Below are 15,856 nucleotides of genomic sequence, written 5' to 3'. Positions count from 1 at the left end.
CTCTTGCCCTGCAGCGTGCCCCAGAGAACACAAACACTTCCTGCACTAGTAATTTATTCTCTCTTCTTTCAGCTCTGTCACCTCTCTTACAAAACATCCTCCCAGGAGCACTTCTCCTCCCAGGATCTTGCTAATTTCTTCTGAGATGCACCCATTATGAGATCAGAGTTACTGCCACTGTGACTAAACATCCTTTCCTCTTTTATCTCAATGTCAGACTGAGGTATCTCACATTTAACATGTAGCCAGAAGTGTTCCCTCTAATTTTTCCCAAGCACTTGCGGATTGAATTTTGTTATATACACCACATGTGTCACACATCACCTCCATAGTGGTGCACATAACAAATTCATGTGGCGGGGGTGGGGTTGAGGGGTTTGGAGAGTGGGAGGGTGAGGGCTCCAGCTGGGGGTGCGAGCTCTGGGGTGAGAAGAGAGGACCCCCCCCAGCTCTCTCCCCACAGCAGCACCTAGGCTGCAGGGGGAAGAGGAGGGCACCTCTGCCCGCAGTGGCAGCTCCAAGGTTGGGGCCGCAGAATAGGTGCCTCTCCCCCAGCCATGGCAGGTCCGGGCCAGGGTTGGGTTGGGACCACAGGAGAGGCGCCTCTCCCCAGGTTGCTGCAGGTCTGGGGCTGGGGGAGAGGCATCTTTCCCCACGCAGCCCTGAGCGCCTGCGCGGCACTTAATAGGCTGCAGCACGGCCACACAGCTTAGAGGGAACTTAGGTAGCCAGTCTACCTGTCCCCTTGGCCACATTTTCCCCCTTTCTTGCCTTTCAAAACTATCCCAGTATTTCTCTCCCGTTGTGCAAAACCTTCAAGGTCATTCCAGCCACTCATATCTCCTTTCGCAAGTTTCAGGAGCTTGGAAACAGTCAACTGCTATTGCATTCACTTCCCATCCCTCTATTCATTCTCCTTCCATTTCAGCAGAGTGAAGGGGCAGAAGTCAATTTTCTTCACCAGGTTACAGTCCTCAAGTTCAAGGGCTTCCTGCTCTACTCACAATGTCCACCTACCATTATTGCTCTAGTCTATGCTGCCGATTTCGCTGTCTTCCTTGTGCTTCCGGGTTTTCTTTCAACCACTCCTACTGCTCTTTCCATGTCTCCACCAGTAGTTCTTCCCTTTCACTCTGCATGCCACCTTCCCCAAGGTTCTGTCCTTGTTTTCCCCCTCTCTTTTACACCTCATTGAGTCTCCTAGGTTCAGCCTCCAGCTACACATGAACTACTCCCAAGTCTCTCTCGCCACCGCACCCTCTGTTCAGTCTTACACATGCCCTTCCAATAACTCATCCTGAATGCCCCCCACAGCTAGCTTCCTCTTCTCCAAACCATTTGCTAGCACTGTAAATACCACTCCCCACCCGTCCCCACTCATCTGCCCAGGCTCTCAACTTCAATATCTTGTTGGACTTTCCCCGATACATTTCTAAAAGTCAATCCTTCCCACTAAACGCCTTGTCCATACCTGCCGTTTCAAGCCTTCCTGCTTCTACCTCTATTCCCCTCCACTCTACCGCAAGTGCTACCGCGAAAACAGTCTCTTCTCCTGCCTACTATAACATCTACCAATTGTTGTACAGGATTAGTTAGATTTTGCCTTCTTCTGAAATCTTCAAATTAAGAAAGTCTGAAGACTGTTTTATATTTAGCTATATGAAACCAGTGTCCCATACAATTAAACTGTTAGAGATCGGATACAGGGAACATAAACCTGGCAGGCTAAAACAATCAAGAACCTAAGCTTTCTGTGCCTTCCCCATTAACACTCAATTCCACTGATCATTGTGCATAGGAACATGGGAGCTTGTGGATATCAGGAAATGGACCAACTGAAAATTGTGGCATATGAATATCTTTAATATTAGAAATCATAATATTTGACACCCAGCCTACTTATACTGATGAAGAGGATGCTTATGTTTAACACATTATGCTCACAACTTTTTAAAATTAATCACATACTCCATTAACTGAAATGCTGGAGTTATATCTTGAAAGCTTCCTGGAAACTAGAGCAATACAAATGCACTAATGGCATTTGGTGGAGGGAAGGGGGGAAAAAAAAGAAAAAAAAAAGGCTTAGCCTTGATAAATTCCTAAGAGAAAATCTCTCCTTTTGTTTCACACTGATCTATTAAACTAGTGACTTTACTGAAATTCCATGAGGTTCCTTGTTAGTTTCCTTTCGATTTCATACCTGTTCCCTTCAATATATTCACCTGAGTTAGCTGCTTGAACTGATCCTTTGCAACCGCAGCTTCTTCCTTCAGAGCAGCAAGCATTTTGTCTTTTTCTTGTAGCTGGTGTATAGTTGCAGCTGAATCTCCCTTAATAGCCTACAGCAAAAGGATATTAAAAGTGATCAAACATGCGGAAAGTATTAAAACTTTATTATCGATTATGACATATATTGAAAGTTGCAGTAATCGTGACTGGGGTTTTGGTTTTTTCCTCCTTCAGCTAATGCCCACTGCTGCACAATCCAGCACGCAATCATTTGTCAGCCTGCTACCAGCAATATAATTCATGAGAAGGAGTTTTGGGTCTGCCACAAAAGGCCTCCAACAAATTTCATTAGACCAGGAGATGCTTTTAAAACACATAGCACAGCAGGTATAGCTGCACTGGAGCAGATTATTCTCCACATTTTAGGTCAGCTAAGGTGGTGGTGGTTTGGGGAGAAGCTATCTACAGAAGTAGTAAAGAAGTTGTGTGCTGCTATGACACAACAAGCTTGATCTCCTAAAGCATCTTATTACCTAACAGAGGAAATGTTGCCTTCCGATTCCCCTCCACATATAACAATGACAGCAAAAACATTGTACTTGCCAGAATATTACTCCGCGGCAAAGTCCAACAACATGATTGAATCATTTTGATCCTAGGAGGGGGTTAATATATAATTAGATGTTATTGTAAAGCTATATGCAAAAAGAATGGAAGAAAAGGGAACTGGGCAAATTCTAGATCTGACAAACTCCTGTGACCTCTGCCGCACATAGACGTTTTAGAACTCCACTTATGTGACTCATGGCAGACGTCCTAAATGTTTTTGTGACTATGTGGCAATTTCTAGATTAAGTCTGATAACTGGTGAAATATCTTGGAGATCCATATTCAGTTTTCTTTGAAATTTGTCCATTAATGGTTCCATCTCCATTTTGTGTTTGTGGCAGAGAGAAAGGTAGAAGGCACGTGAATACTTAGAGGTAAAGTAAGCCAATTGTTTGATAGCAGCTCAATAATACAAAGCAAATACCTTCTTCACTTGATAAAGTAACTGACACATAATATTTCCAGCTTTCCTCTGCGGAGTCTGAGGGCCACAACTACTAACCTGTATAGCGAACCCCGGAAAAAGTACACAGTGAAAAGGGAGCTTTTCTATAAAAGCATATTATACATACAGATGTGCACACGCACATCCAGCCTGTGCTATTGATTGGGTAATATCGACATTTTCACCTGCAAAAGTTAACACTTACTGGGTTATAGAAGCCAAGACTTCTATGTTTCAAACAGCTCCCTTCAAATCAATAGCAAGAAATAGCCATACATCATGCAAACCAGGGCTAGACTGTATTAACGAGACAGAATACTACTGAAAATATCACCGCTATACACATTGATTTTACACAAACACCATCCACACAGTGTTCTGGTCTGGTCTCCCCATCCCGAGAAGAATATAGTAGGAATGTAAAGATTCAGGTTAGGTGACAAAGTGATTTTAGACATAGAAAAACATCTATGAGAAATTAAAAGTATCAGGACCACTTTGGGGATTCATAGGAGATTACATAAGGGTAGCTGAAATAACAAATGACAAAATATAAAATAAGGAGCCTTCTAATTTCTTTGGATGTCAACAAATGGAAAGAGTTATGAAAAGGAAAGTTTTCACACAATGCATAAGTAGCCTGTGGAACCCAATGCCAAAAGCTATGAAAGCAAAAAGGCTAGTAGAATTCGAGAAGTTTAGATATTTATATGAAAAAGCATCTGACAGCTGCTAGCTAAGACAAAATGTGTAAGGGATATCACTCCTTCAAGACACACGATGCAGTGACTGCTGGGTTTAATGAGAAAGCTTCCCAAATAATGGAGAGAGAGGCAATAGCATGCTTATTGGGGTTTTGCACCCTCCTTTGAAGCATCAAGTACTGACAAAGGATATTAGACCAGATGAACCATTGGTCTGACTTAACATGACAATTCCTGTTTCTAGAGTGTATTGAAGATGCAGAAGTGCATTATCTGTTTTCAAGACCACAATTAGCTGCATACATAGTACATTAGATTTTTCACATAGGAAATGTTATCAAATTATCTTCAAGACCTAGAGTAAAATTGCTGTAGGGCCCAGGTAATGGAGTTGGACTTTACATAAGGCAGACAGTCTGGCCCCACTTCAAACAAACATCTGTACTGAGTGGCTGCAGTGACCTTTTCTCAGGTGTGAGAAAGCATTCATTTCCTTCTCCCTTTTGAGCCAATCACTCTTCCTGCCACCAGCCCAAATTGACCCACTGTGTTTAAGCTGCTGCGATAACACGAGGAGTTATATTATACCATCTCCACCAGAAAGGACAGGGCCAGAAAATAGGGCTGCTTTAGCAGTGCCGCCATCTTGTAGGTCTTGCCTTCTGAAATGTATGGCTCTATTTTTTACCCCCAACCAATCAATGTTCATTTTACATGTGCGCAAAGCCAGCTCTCAGCCTACCAGGCTGAAACCTAGTACAATAACCAATATACATATATTGATAGCTGACCATTGATTTGTATACACAAACAACGCTGAGTGAGTAGAAAAAGAGGCGTTCTGGAACTGAATGCAAGATCTTCATGACAGCCATTATTCAGGCAAGTCTCATTTTTGGACTAGCTAACTTAATAGTGTCCCTTCCAAACACCTGTGTATTAAAAATAAATAGTAATATCTAGCTCTTACAGTGCTTACCTTCTGCAAGGCATCCTGTATCACACTGGATTTCTCCTTTAGCAGCTCAACCACACAAAGGGCCTCATCTTCAGTGAAGATCATGCTCTTCATAGCCAAGAGAAAGTCCTTAAACTTTACTTCAGCATTTTCTATAATTAAATGATAGCGACATTTACATTTATATTCATTTACTTTGTTCCAAACTAATAAATGCATGTAGGCACATTCACATGTATTATGATGTTTCAAACTGAAATTAAACAGCAAAGAGTCATGTATTCAGTGAAGACAATATGCCTTATATTTCGAACAGAATGACAACGAAGCCTGCCAGCTGACTCTCTGGAATATAGTTCTACTAGAATACCTATCACTATTTGCACACTCACCAACCACAAATCAAACAACAAACAGGTTGAAGAAAACGAAAACCAGCACATGAATTAAGTGCACTAGGTAGGAGAGTCTTTAGGTTAAGAGACAGTAACTTGCACTTAGTTCCCAATTTAAAGAGCAATTAGTATTATTTCGTAAGTAAGAGTGATGTGCAAATAGCAAGGCTATTGAATTCATCAAGCAGCATGACGCTGAACTGGAGAAAATGGAAATTTTCAGGAATAAAACAGCCTCAGTGTAAAATAACTTTGATTCATTCCTAGAAAACAGACTGATTTTATGTGGATAGAAGAGACCAGTCAGATCCAGTTTGCTTATCTTTGGTATATGAATGATAACAGTTCCGAAAAATATACTCCACCCTTAGTCATTTTAGTAAAATTTAGCATAAAGTTCTGGCATATTCAATATACCTACCAAACATCAATTAGCACTAGAATGAATGTCAGTGGAGAAACTTGTGAGAACTAATTAATTGGGAAACAATGAAAGAAATAAAGAAAAAGCAGATACAAAGAACAGTAAGGGATCCAAACCCACTCCCCAAACGGGCTTTTTAAGATTTGACGTGGGTACTGAGATACAAGTCCAATCAAAACCAAATCCCATTTACTAACACAGAAGTGGTAGAAGCACAGGTGGCAAATCGAATCAGTTTTACCAGCACTCAAGAGATTACCTAGAAAGAGAACAAGCCAATGAATGACAAAACCCTGAAACCCACAGACCAGGGAAAGATGTTGAGCATTGTAGTTAATTATCTGCTCTATTCAGCAGATAAATCCGTATTAGCCTTGACCACAGGCCTTCATATCAAGCAGTAACTAGATTTAAGGCCGTCACTAATGCAGTTATCATGGAGCGAAACTCCAAAATCCCTGGCTGGCAGGAGTCATGTAGGTTAAGACGCGGCAGGAAGAGAAGAGCTTGGCTCAAAGCAACATGTGCTTGGTGCTCTGCAAATAGAGGAAAACCTTGCTCCTGTGCCCAAGAAGCTTACAACTGAAATAAGGGAACGTTTCTAAATTAGGTGGACAAATCCCAGTTGACAGAAGAATTAGCCACATTTGAATTACGTTCAAGAGAATAAACAAGGGATGGGTGCAACTGAGAAGCTTTTAGCCTCACTGTAGTATAGAGCAGCCATCTGGACTACAAGCACAGGGGAAAAGTGCTGGGGTGCCAGGCTAAGTCCCCTGAAAGTCACCAGGATCCCTACAATTCTATATTTAAGTTACCGTATATAGAAATCAAAGTGCCATAAAGCACACTGCCAAGTCATTAATTAGATCATGTTTATAAGGACATCAAGAGACTGATCCTTTTTACAGGCTTGACTAATGGGTCACCACCTCACTCATTCCCAACATCCCCCTCTTCCACCACTCAAACATGTGAAGGTCACATTTCAGGGTCCTGCTGTGTCCGGCAGCCTCTTTCGGTCCCTATTGTTTTATGCCTCATGGCACACTGGCTTGCTCAGAGTACATGGTACTTAAATTTGGGGGTGGTGAGTATGTAAACAGACAGGTTTCCAAGGCCCCCAAGCCCTATGACTGGACTTTCAAAAAGCTTGGTGGTGGGTTCCAGGAAACAGGGGCGGCTCCAGGCACCAGCTCTCCAAGCGCATGCCTGGGGTGGCAAGCCGCGGGGGGCGCTCTGCCGGTTGCCGCTAGGGCGGCAGGCAGGTTGCCTTCGGCGGCTTGCCTGTGGAGGGTCCACTGGTCCTGTGGCTTCAGCGGACCTCCCGCAGGCACCGCCGAAGCCGCGGGACCAGCGGACCCGCCGTGCTTGGGGCAGCAAAATGTCTAGAGCCACCCCTGCCAGGAAAGGACTGACAGTCAGCGAGTGTCTAATGAATTTAAGTGGAGCAAGACTTGCAGGTCTCCTCTGAACTTTCTTTTGAGGGCAGAGGGCTCCAAATATGCAGCAGGAAGTTGTTAAGGGAACTGGGCTCCTTACCCAGAACTGTAAACAGGATCAAAAAAGGATGTGTAAATGTAAAAGCAATTCCTTGTAGTCACAAAAACCCCAAAAGACTGGGTATTCCTAGGAAAAAAGAAAGGGTTTTTTCCAGGATTAAGAAAATCAACGTCTGCTTTCCTACTGCAATAATTTTGACAATTTACAGTGACATTCTGAAGATGGAGTTGAACATTCATCTCTTCAGCTCAACAGATTCATGCAACTTCCACACACAATCAAGGTTGTAAATTGATTACATTGTCTCTTTGTTACATTACCTTTATCAGTTTCATTCTTCAGTTTCTTAGCACCACTTTTCTGGATCGCCTCGGTTATGTCTTGTTTTGCCACATCAGCCACTTCTCTCTTTTCCACCAAAGGGTTCAGATCAGAGTTATCCATCAAAGGAATGTAGGTAGTTGCATGAATAAGAGGCTCATCAACCAAAGCTGCAACTACAGTTCCATGGAACATGTTAATGTCATATAATAATTATCTTTCATTTCAAAATTTAAGCACATCATGCTTGAAAGTGGTGGGTGAAATGTACCTGGTCCCCTTTAAAAACTTCATCATCTAGTTTCATAAATCCCCATTTCTATTATTCACCACAGATTAATAACCTGAGTACAGGGGTTCAATTAACTAATCAAATGAGTGTCTCTAAAACAATGATTTAATAACTCCATTTACATTTGTCAATATTGCCTTTTAGCACTTAAACTGACTCATATTCCAACTTTCATTTCGCTTTAATGAAATAGCCTCATGTAACTTACGAGGCTTGACTGCCTATGGCTGTAACACCATGGAGAGTTCAGCATTAATGAAGTCTAAGGTGGGGAAAAAACGACTATTACATTTGTGAAGTACTGATCTACTTTATATGCAATACACCCAGCAGGTTATTCCCATAAGCAAACTAAACTGTTTAGGCAGAATACTCTAGGGACAGCAGGCAGGCCTAGCATACTTGCAGACTGAAGTCAATTTCACTAAGAAATCTAGTATTTTGCAACAGCAAGCTCACAGGTTATTTGTACTACAGTAGTGCCTAGAAATGCTGAGTTATATTGGGAGCCCCAGTGCTAGGCAATGTATAAACCCACAGCAGGAGACAGTCCCTGCCAAAAGAGGTGGAGTGATTTGCCCAAGATCACCCAGCAGGTCAGCGCTGGCAAGAGAAACCAGCTCTGACGCTTAGCCGAGCACTCTATACTCCCTCTGAATCATAAGTCCCCATCCTGTACATAGTTATGTCTACCTCAGGAAAGTTTATCATTACATCTAACCTCAATCTAAGAGCATTTTAGCTGAACCAGCTGGAAGCCATACTACAGGCAAGCGCATTACAGCCATCTCCCCCTCACCATTTTACTGAAACTGGCTGAAAAATGAGTCTAATCCAAACAGGGGTAAAAACTGCTCGACTGTTGGACTCTTGACTACATTACTGGTTTTCATGCCAGTTCAGCTGACCTGGTGCTGGAAATTATTTGAGTTTTTGGTTGATTTCCCTCTGCCTGGGCAAGGTCTACGGTCCAAGAAATGTTAGCACTCTGGCTGAAACAGATTGAAGAAAGAAAATGCCATACAGGATCAATACCTGTCTGACAGCGACTAGCGCCATATGCATCAGAGGAACATCCAAGAAATTCCCTTATGGACAATTATGCAATAAGATACCGCTGAGGAGCTCTCTCGTGAACAGCTATTTTTACTATTTGTTTTACCATAGCAACTAGAAGCCCCAATCATGAACCACTGTGCCAGGCACTGTGCAAACAGAACAAGAGGCAGATGGATAAAGACAGACAGGGAAGTCAGAGGAAACAACAAGAAAATATTGGTCAGCATGATTGGCAGTGGTCTCTCTCAGCGCACCAACAGTCTAAAGATTGCCTGCAGAAAGCTTGGCATCACGGCTAAGGGGAGTTTTTGGAGGAGGATAACAGTTTTGGAGATGTTTGCAGGGAACTTCTCCCAAGTGTGAGGAGGAAGCAGGAAGGTGCTTGTTCTAAAATAAATACATGAGTGATGGAGGCTGGCATAACAGGCTGATTGGAGACAGGAACTGTCATCTCAATAGCAAATGAGAGATGATAGGGCGGGGATACACCATGAAGGGCCTTGAAAATGAAGACAAGCAGCTTAGGTTTGATGTGACAGCAAAAGTAAAGGGAGAGCCAAAGAGATGGGTGACACGGTCAAAGCGTGGGCTAGGAATATGAACTTGCAGCAGCCTTTGGAATGGATATGAGCAGGGGAAGAAAGTACTTGTCAAGGCCAGAAAAAAGATGTTGCAGTAATCAAAATGCAAAGTGATGACCGACTGGACCAGTTCATGTGCAGCTTATTCTCCGAAACATGAGGGTTTATTATCCCTAACGTAACTGTGGAGGTTCCAAACCCTACAAAGTTCTTTACTGAATCCTAACCAAGCACCTCAGTCTCAGTGTCATTGGGTGGTAACGAGTACCATTGGCTTGTGTGTTGTGTAAAACAAAAATTAGTCCCTTTTATTAGTATTAAATATGTCGCTTTTCAATTTCACTGCATGTCCCATTGAGACATTGTATTATGAGAAAGGATGATTAGAAGGCTTGGGGTAATTGAAATTTGAAGACTTTCTAATGACTTTTGCCTAAAGCTAGGTAGCTTTTAAGCCTAAAACAAATCCCCATTTTGAATATTTTTTTCTTTTCTTTTAAGGAAATTAAAATGTCTCTATTCTCTAAAATTCCTATTTTTTTTATTAGAAAAGCTACTCCTTTACCAATCTTAGGGAATGTAAATTGGTTGTGCTACTCAAGTGCACACCTATTTACATAATACCCAGTTAATGATATTTGAACCAAGAAATATTCTGTAGTATTATCTCACCATTGTCAATTTTTTGTTTCTTTGTAGAAACTTTCTTCTTTCCCGATCCACTTTCTTGTTTTATCTCATGCTGGAACAGCAGTGGGTCTTGTTTTTTGGTAGGAGACGTAAATGACTCACTCTTTGAATCCTGGTCATCTACAAAAAGGATATGAGAGAGACATTCACTTCTCTATTTACAAATAACTACATTTAAACAGTGAAACTGCAATAAGCAGTAAAGGCATTCCAGACTGAAGACACTCTTGCCTACACTTTAATCAGAATTTAAAGTTTTGCGTGCATATGTAATAAAGCCAAGTTAAACCCAAAAGACAATACAGGATTGTAGCAAACTTTGCAGCAGCAGCAATGCTGGGAATTAGACATGCAAGCAGAACACAGAGCAGTGAAACCAAAGACTGAAACAAATGGCAATTGGCATTCTCTAGTTTTAACAACTCCGATCAAGATGCGTTGCAGCACAAAACCAAAATTGATGGTCTTTTTGTTACAAAAGTTAACTTCTCATTTTCAGCAACGTATTCCTGCCACCCCCTTAAACAATTCCCCTCTCCCCACTCAAAACACTGGAACTGTGAGAAACAGAAAATAATGTCCCATGTTATGGAACTATTGCTTTTAAAGTTGCTTTTAATAGACATTCAGATCTCTTTTTGGAGAGAGTATACCACATGATCTTCCCATCAGAGCTGGAACACACAATAGGGTTTATGGCAGTTTCTGTAATCCAAAGACAAAAGTTAGTTGTGGTTGCCCTTAAAACAGTCTTTTCAAACCACATTTCATAGCCAGGCCCACAGAGACAGTTTCTTAGAAGATCTGAATACCCACACTGTAGGATTTAGTACATCTGCTTTTCTATTCTAAACCACAAACCAACAATGTCATTTTTTTCCACTCTCTGTCTCTAACAGGTTACAGCTGCATGTAAAAAGGCCAAGACCTCCAATTGTTTTTGAATTATTTTAAGAGTTGGAATAATTTTTAAACCGTTGTTCATATTTAAGCAATTGTAGTTAACACATTTAACATACTAGCTTTTGCTACCTCAATAATATGGATAAAAACCAAGCCAAGACGTCAGTCTATGATCAGGCAGCGTCCTTGCCTTCTGCAGGAAGGATCTACACTCTAGTAACTGAGGTTGGCTATAATGGCTGTACCAGTTTCTTTTCTAGCTCCAGGTAGCATTTTATTTAAAATTTTCTACTTCTTACAGCTCCAAGATAATTACCCAGTGGAAAGGGTTCTTATCGTAGGAATCGGACTTCGCAGTAACCAACTTATATAAAGAGCCTGGGAACTTAAAGCAAAATGAATTGTCATAGGAGTCAGAGCTTGATGTATGCCCACTCTCATCAGAGCAGCTGTTAGGTGCTAGAGTTTGCAGTACTGTTGTAGCCATGTTGATCCCTGGATATGCGCGAGACAAGGCGGGTGAGTTGGACCAATAAAAAGTATTACCTCACCCATCTCATCTCTCATGTCCTAGGGCCTCATTTTGGGATAGCATGATGCCAGAGAGTGTCTAGCAAACATTTTTCTGCAGTCTTTGAGGTAATCAAGCCTTCAATAGCTTAAGACCAATTTAGCCAAACCATAGAACAAAGCAGAATTAGGAGATAAAGTAGTTCTACTTCTCACCAATTTTGGCAGAGGTAAATAAATGGTGGGGGTGGGACTATCACTGCCAGATGAAATATGGAAAAAGCAAAAAAACCCTTAAAAATGAGAAGTGAACTTTTGCCCAATGCAGAACTGGTAGAACAGTTCTGATAAATAACTAAATACTACATTGCCTTGCAATAAGCAGAACACAGTTTTGGCATGCAAGTAATATATGTAACATGAGATACCGATTCCATTTTTCGGCTTCTTCTGCCCAGGTTTCTTCTTCGATCCTGCTGCTTCAGAGGGTGGAGTGGGCTGTTTCGTAACAGGGACTGGTTCAATTTTCTTGCCTGCAGGCTTGGATCCTTCTGACTCCTTAGACACATGCTCCTCTTGCACAGTCTTATGTTTCTTCTCCTTCTTCTTCCGTTCTCTAACGGTGCTCGAAGCTTCAGTCAGACCCAAGGGAACAGGAAGTATGTGCTCTTCATCTGCAATCAGGGCATCAGACAGTTTAAACTCCCGAGGTGTGCTCTCAGAATCCGACTCGTGGAGGTTCCCATTCTGAGCATCTTTCCTTTTGTTCTTTTTCTTCTCAGTTTTCTTTTTATCCGTCTTAGAAGGCAGAAACTTTTGGTCCCTTTTTTGTTTTGCAAGGACTTCATCGTATAATGTTTCTTTCATGAAAAGCCAGAAAAATAGGAAGATGACTGTAATAACCACTGAAGGAATGAGGATGATAAAATAGGTAGACTCATAAAACTCCATTGTGCTTTTTCTCAACTACTTCCTTTAAAAAAAAAAGAAGAAAAAAAAATCTAAGGACAAAGAAAAACAAGAATTAGTTTCAGGTCAGGTTTTTTCAGATTCCTTAACTACTACAATATTTTTTAGATAATTACTTCTAAGGCTACTATATCAAAACTAATAGTTACTTCTTAAGTGCAAATCTGAAAATCTACATAAATAAGAATTTCTGGAATCAGTTATCCTTGGACAAATCACCTCTCAGAGGCTCTTAGTCTGTACAGGAAAGCTTTACCGTTTATAACACTAGTGTCCATTAGTTTAGGGGCGGGGGGGTTCCCCACCACCTGATTTTCAGGAATTTACATTTTTTAATTACCAAAAAACACATCACAAAATACTTCAAAGGCTGTCCAGCAAGAACCAATAAATACAGGGTAACGGGTGACATAGTGTCACCCCTCAATCCAAACCTTTTGCAAAAAGTTAAACCACGTTTATTAAGTTTTAATTTAGCCAAGATAAATCAAATTTCAGCCTATTATATAGCCAGATATATGCTATAACCTTAAAAGTGAGCTGAAGGGAAGAGGAAAGAGAAAACCAAGGCCTAAATCTTGGCCTACCTTGAAGAATGTCCTGACTCTTGCCCCAGACAAAGAAAGGATTTGTTGGATAAATATCCTGGTTTTAAACAGGGTTAGGGCAAATGGACAGGACCTAGTCCATGGAGGGCCCCAATCTTTAGGGAAGGTTTAAAATGACTCCTGAGGCCCCAAAACACTGGGTTCTGAGCTGAAGATGTGATGAACTTGAAACCACAAGGTACCCCACAGGGTGGGGTTTGGAAGCACTGCTCCTACTACAGCCTATGTTAGGGCTGAGGGAACCCTGGTAAGCTTATTAGCATGTGTAGAGTCTCTTATTGTTTTTCCATGATTTCTCTGTAGTGCTTTTACCTTCATAAAATAGGCTTGCACAGATACTGTGTGGTATCTGCTAGGAATAACACAGTGAAGACATGGAACTGTTCAGCCTGGAAACATCCCCGTCAGAAAGGAGAGAGTTGCGTGTCTCCACCCAACAGAGGTGACGGCCAGGGAAGCCAGAGGGCTGAGAGTGGGTGCCCTTGCTGAAGTGAAACACAAATGCAATTGCCCTGAACTGCGAAACTCCAGAAAGCCTTTGACAAGGTCCCTCACCAAAGGCTCTTAAGCAAAATAAGCAGTCATGGGATACAAGAGAAGGTTCTCTCATGGATTGGTAACTGGTTACAAGATAGGAATCAAAGGGTAGGAATAAATTATCAGTTTTCAGAATGGAGAGAGGTAAATAGTGGTGTCCCCCCAGGGATCTGTACTTGGCCCAGTCCTATTTAACATATTCATAAACAATCTGGAAAAAAGGGATAAAAAGTCAGGTTGCAAAATTTGCAGATGATACAAAACTACTCAAGATAGTTAAGTCCCAGGCAGACTGCGACAAGCTACAAAAGGATCTCACAAAACTGGGTGACTGGGCAACAAAATGGCAGATGAAATTTAATGTTTATAAATGCAAAGTAATGCACATTGGAAAACATAATCCTAACTATACATATACAATGATGGGGTTTAAATTAGCCGTTACTACTCCAGAAAGATCTTGGAGTCATTGTGGATAGTTCTCTGAAATCATCCACTCAATGTGCAGCGGCAGTCAAAAAAGCAAACAGAATGTTGGGAATCATGAAGAAAGGGATAGATAAGACAGAAAATATCATATTTGCCTCTATATAAACGCATGGTACGCTCACACCTTGAATACTGCATGCAGATGTGGTTGCCCCATCTCAAAAAAGGTACATTGGAACTGAAAAAGGTTCAGAAAAAGATAACAAAATGATTAGGGGTATAGAACGGCTTCGGTATGAGAAGAGATTAATAAAACTGGGACTTTTCAGTTTGGAAAAGAGGCGACTAAGGGGGGATATGATGGCGGTCTATAAAATCATGAGTGGTATTGAGAAAATAAAGAAAGAAGTGTTATATACTCCCTCTCATAGTACAAGAACAAGGGGCCACCAAATGAAATTAATAGGCAGCAGGTTTAAAACAAACACAAGAAAGTATTTTTCATGCAACGCACTGTCAGCCTCTGGAACTCCTTGCCAGAGGGTGTTGTGAAGGCCAATGCTATAACAGGATTCAAAAGGGAGCTACGTAGATTCATGGAGGATAGGTCCATCAATGGCTATAAGCCAGGATGCACAGGAATGGCGTCCTTAGCCTCTGTTTGCCAGAAGCTGGGAATGGGCAACAGGGCATGGATCACTTGATGATAACCTGTCTGTTCATTCCCTTTGGGGCACCTGCCATTGGCCACTGTCAGAGGACAGGATACTGGGCTTGGCGGACCATTGGTCTGACCCAGTATGGCTGTTCTTATGAATCATGTAATAACACTGATCATCTGAGTTGAAGCGTATAAGATGTCAAGAGAATTCTATGGAGTTCATCACATTACCATACATGCACATTGACACTGGAGTACATAAGCAAAGCAGAAATGCAAGGGAACATACATGCAAGCATCCACACATCAAAATAAAGCCATAAATCTAATTGTAGGCCCAGAATTGACAACCTACTCTTATTTTTGACTTGGACACTATGGATATACTTTGTTAGAAAGTGGAACAGAGTTGGATTGCTGTACAAATTTTATTTTCCTGACTTTAACCTGCTTTAGACTATTAGTTTCCAAGGGCTTGTCTACAGGGTGGGATAATGCACACTCTGGGAGTATGATTGCCAAAGCAAATTAGCATGTTTCACATTAATTGGTCTGTGTAGACCCTGCTGGTGCATTTTAACATAAAGTGTTTGAAACAGTATTACATTGAAGCGCCCTAGGTAACTTTTAGTGACCAAGTGTACATAGGCCAATTAAACTAAATTGAATCAAGGCCACTTTGTTTTTGAATGAGAATGTCCACATGAGAGTTTAATGCAGTTAAATTAATCCACTTTTAATTCACAACTTTAGTTTGGATTAACCTTTCTGAGCATCCCTGTGTGGAGAAGCCAAAAGAAGAGAATCCACCTATAATAATCAAAGTTATAATCATTCAAAAAAAAAAAAATGAGGCTAGAATTCCACCTGAAAATATGCAGCTACAAATTCATTAACTTTGAACTTCATTTAAAAATAATTAAGGTTGGAAGTGTGCACGTCAATGGAGTCCAGCAAACACGCTATCACTCCCTTTGCAACAAAACCTACACCTGATTATCAGAATATGTAGAGATGAGCAGCCAA

The 15,856-nt window shown here is 41.3% G+C and overlaps 1 protein-coding gene across 6 annotated transcripts in view; it reads right to left on the bottom strand.

Annotated features, from left to right (window-relative positions):
* KTN1 (kinectin 1) overlaps positions 1–15,856 on the bottom strand; it is a 112,777-nt gene that overhangs the window by 58,270 nt on the left and 38,651 nt on the right. For all 6 annotated transcript variants that reach the window (XM_039535184.1, XM_039535180.1, XM_039535183.1 and 3 more), the window contains exons 2-6: positions 12,055–12,627; positions 10,196–10,333; positions 7,591–7,767; positions 4,970–5,100; positions 2,226–2,342 (exon numbers count right to left, since the gene is read on the bottom strand). In XM_039535184.1, the coding sequence (XP_039391118.1) occupies positions 2,226–2,342; positions 4,970–5,100; positions 7,591–7,767; positions 10,196–10,333; positions 12,055–12,577 (1,086 nt within the window). In that variant the 5' untranslated portion in view covers positions 12,578–12,627. The remainder of the gene's footprint in view (positions 1–2,225; positions 2,343–4,969; positions 5,101–7,590; positions 7,768–10,195; positions 10,334–12,054; positions 12,628–15,856) is intronic.

The sequence above is a fragment of the Mauremys reevesii genome, linkage group 4, assembly GCF_016161935.1.
Source record: "Mauremys reevesii isolate NIE-2019 linkage group 4, ASM1616193v1, whole genome shotgun sequence".
Lineage (NCBI taxonomy): Eukaryota > Metazoa > Chordata > Testudines > Geoemydidae > Mauremys > Mauremys reevesii.
This window is presented reverse-complemented; position numbering and strand designations above follow the sequence as displayed.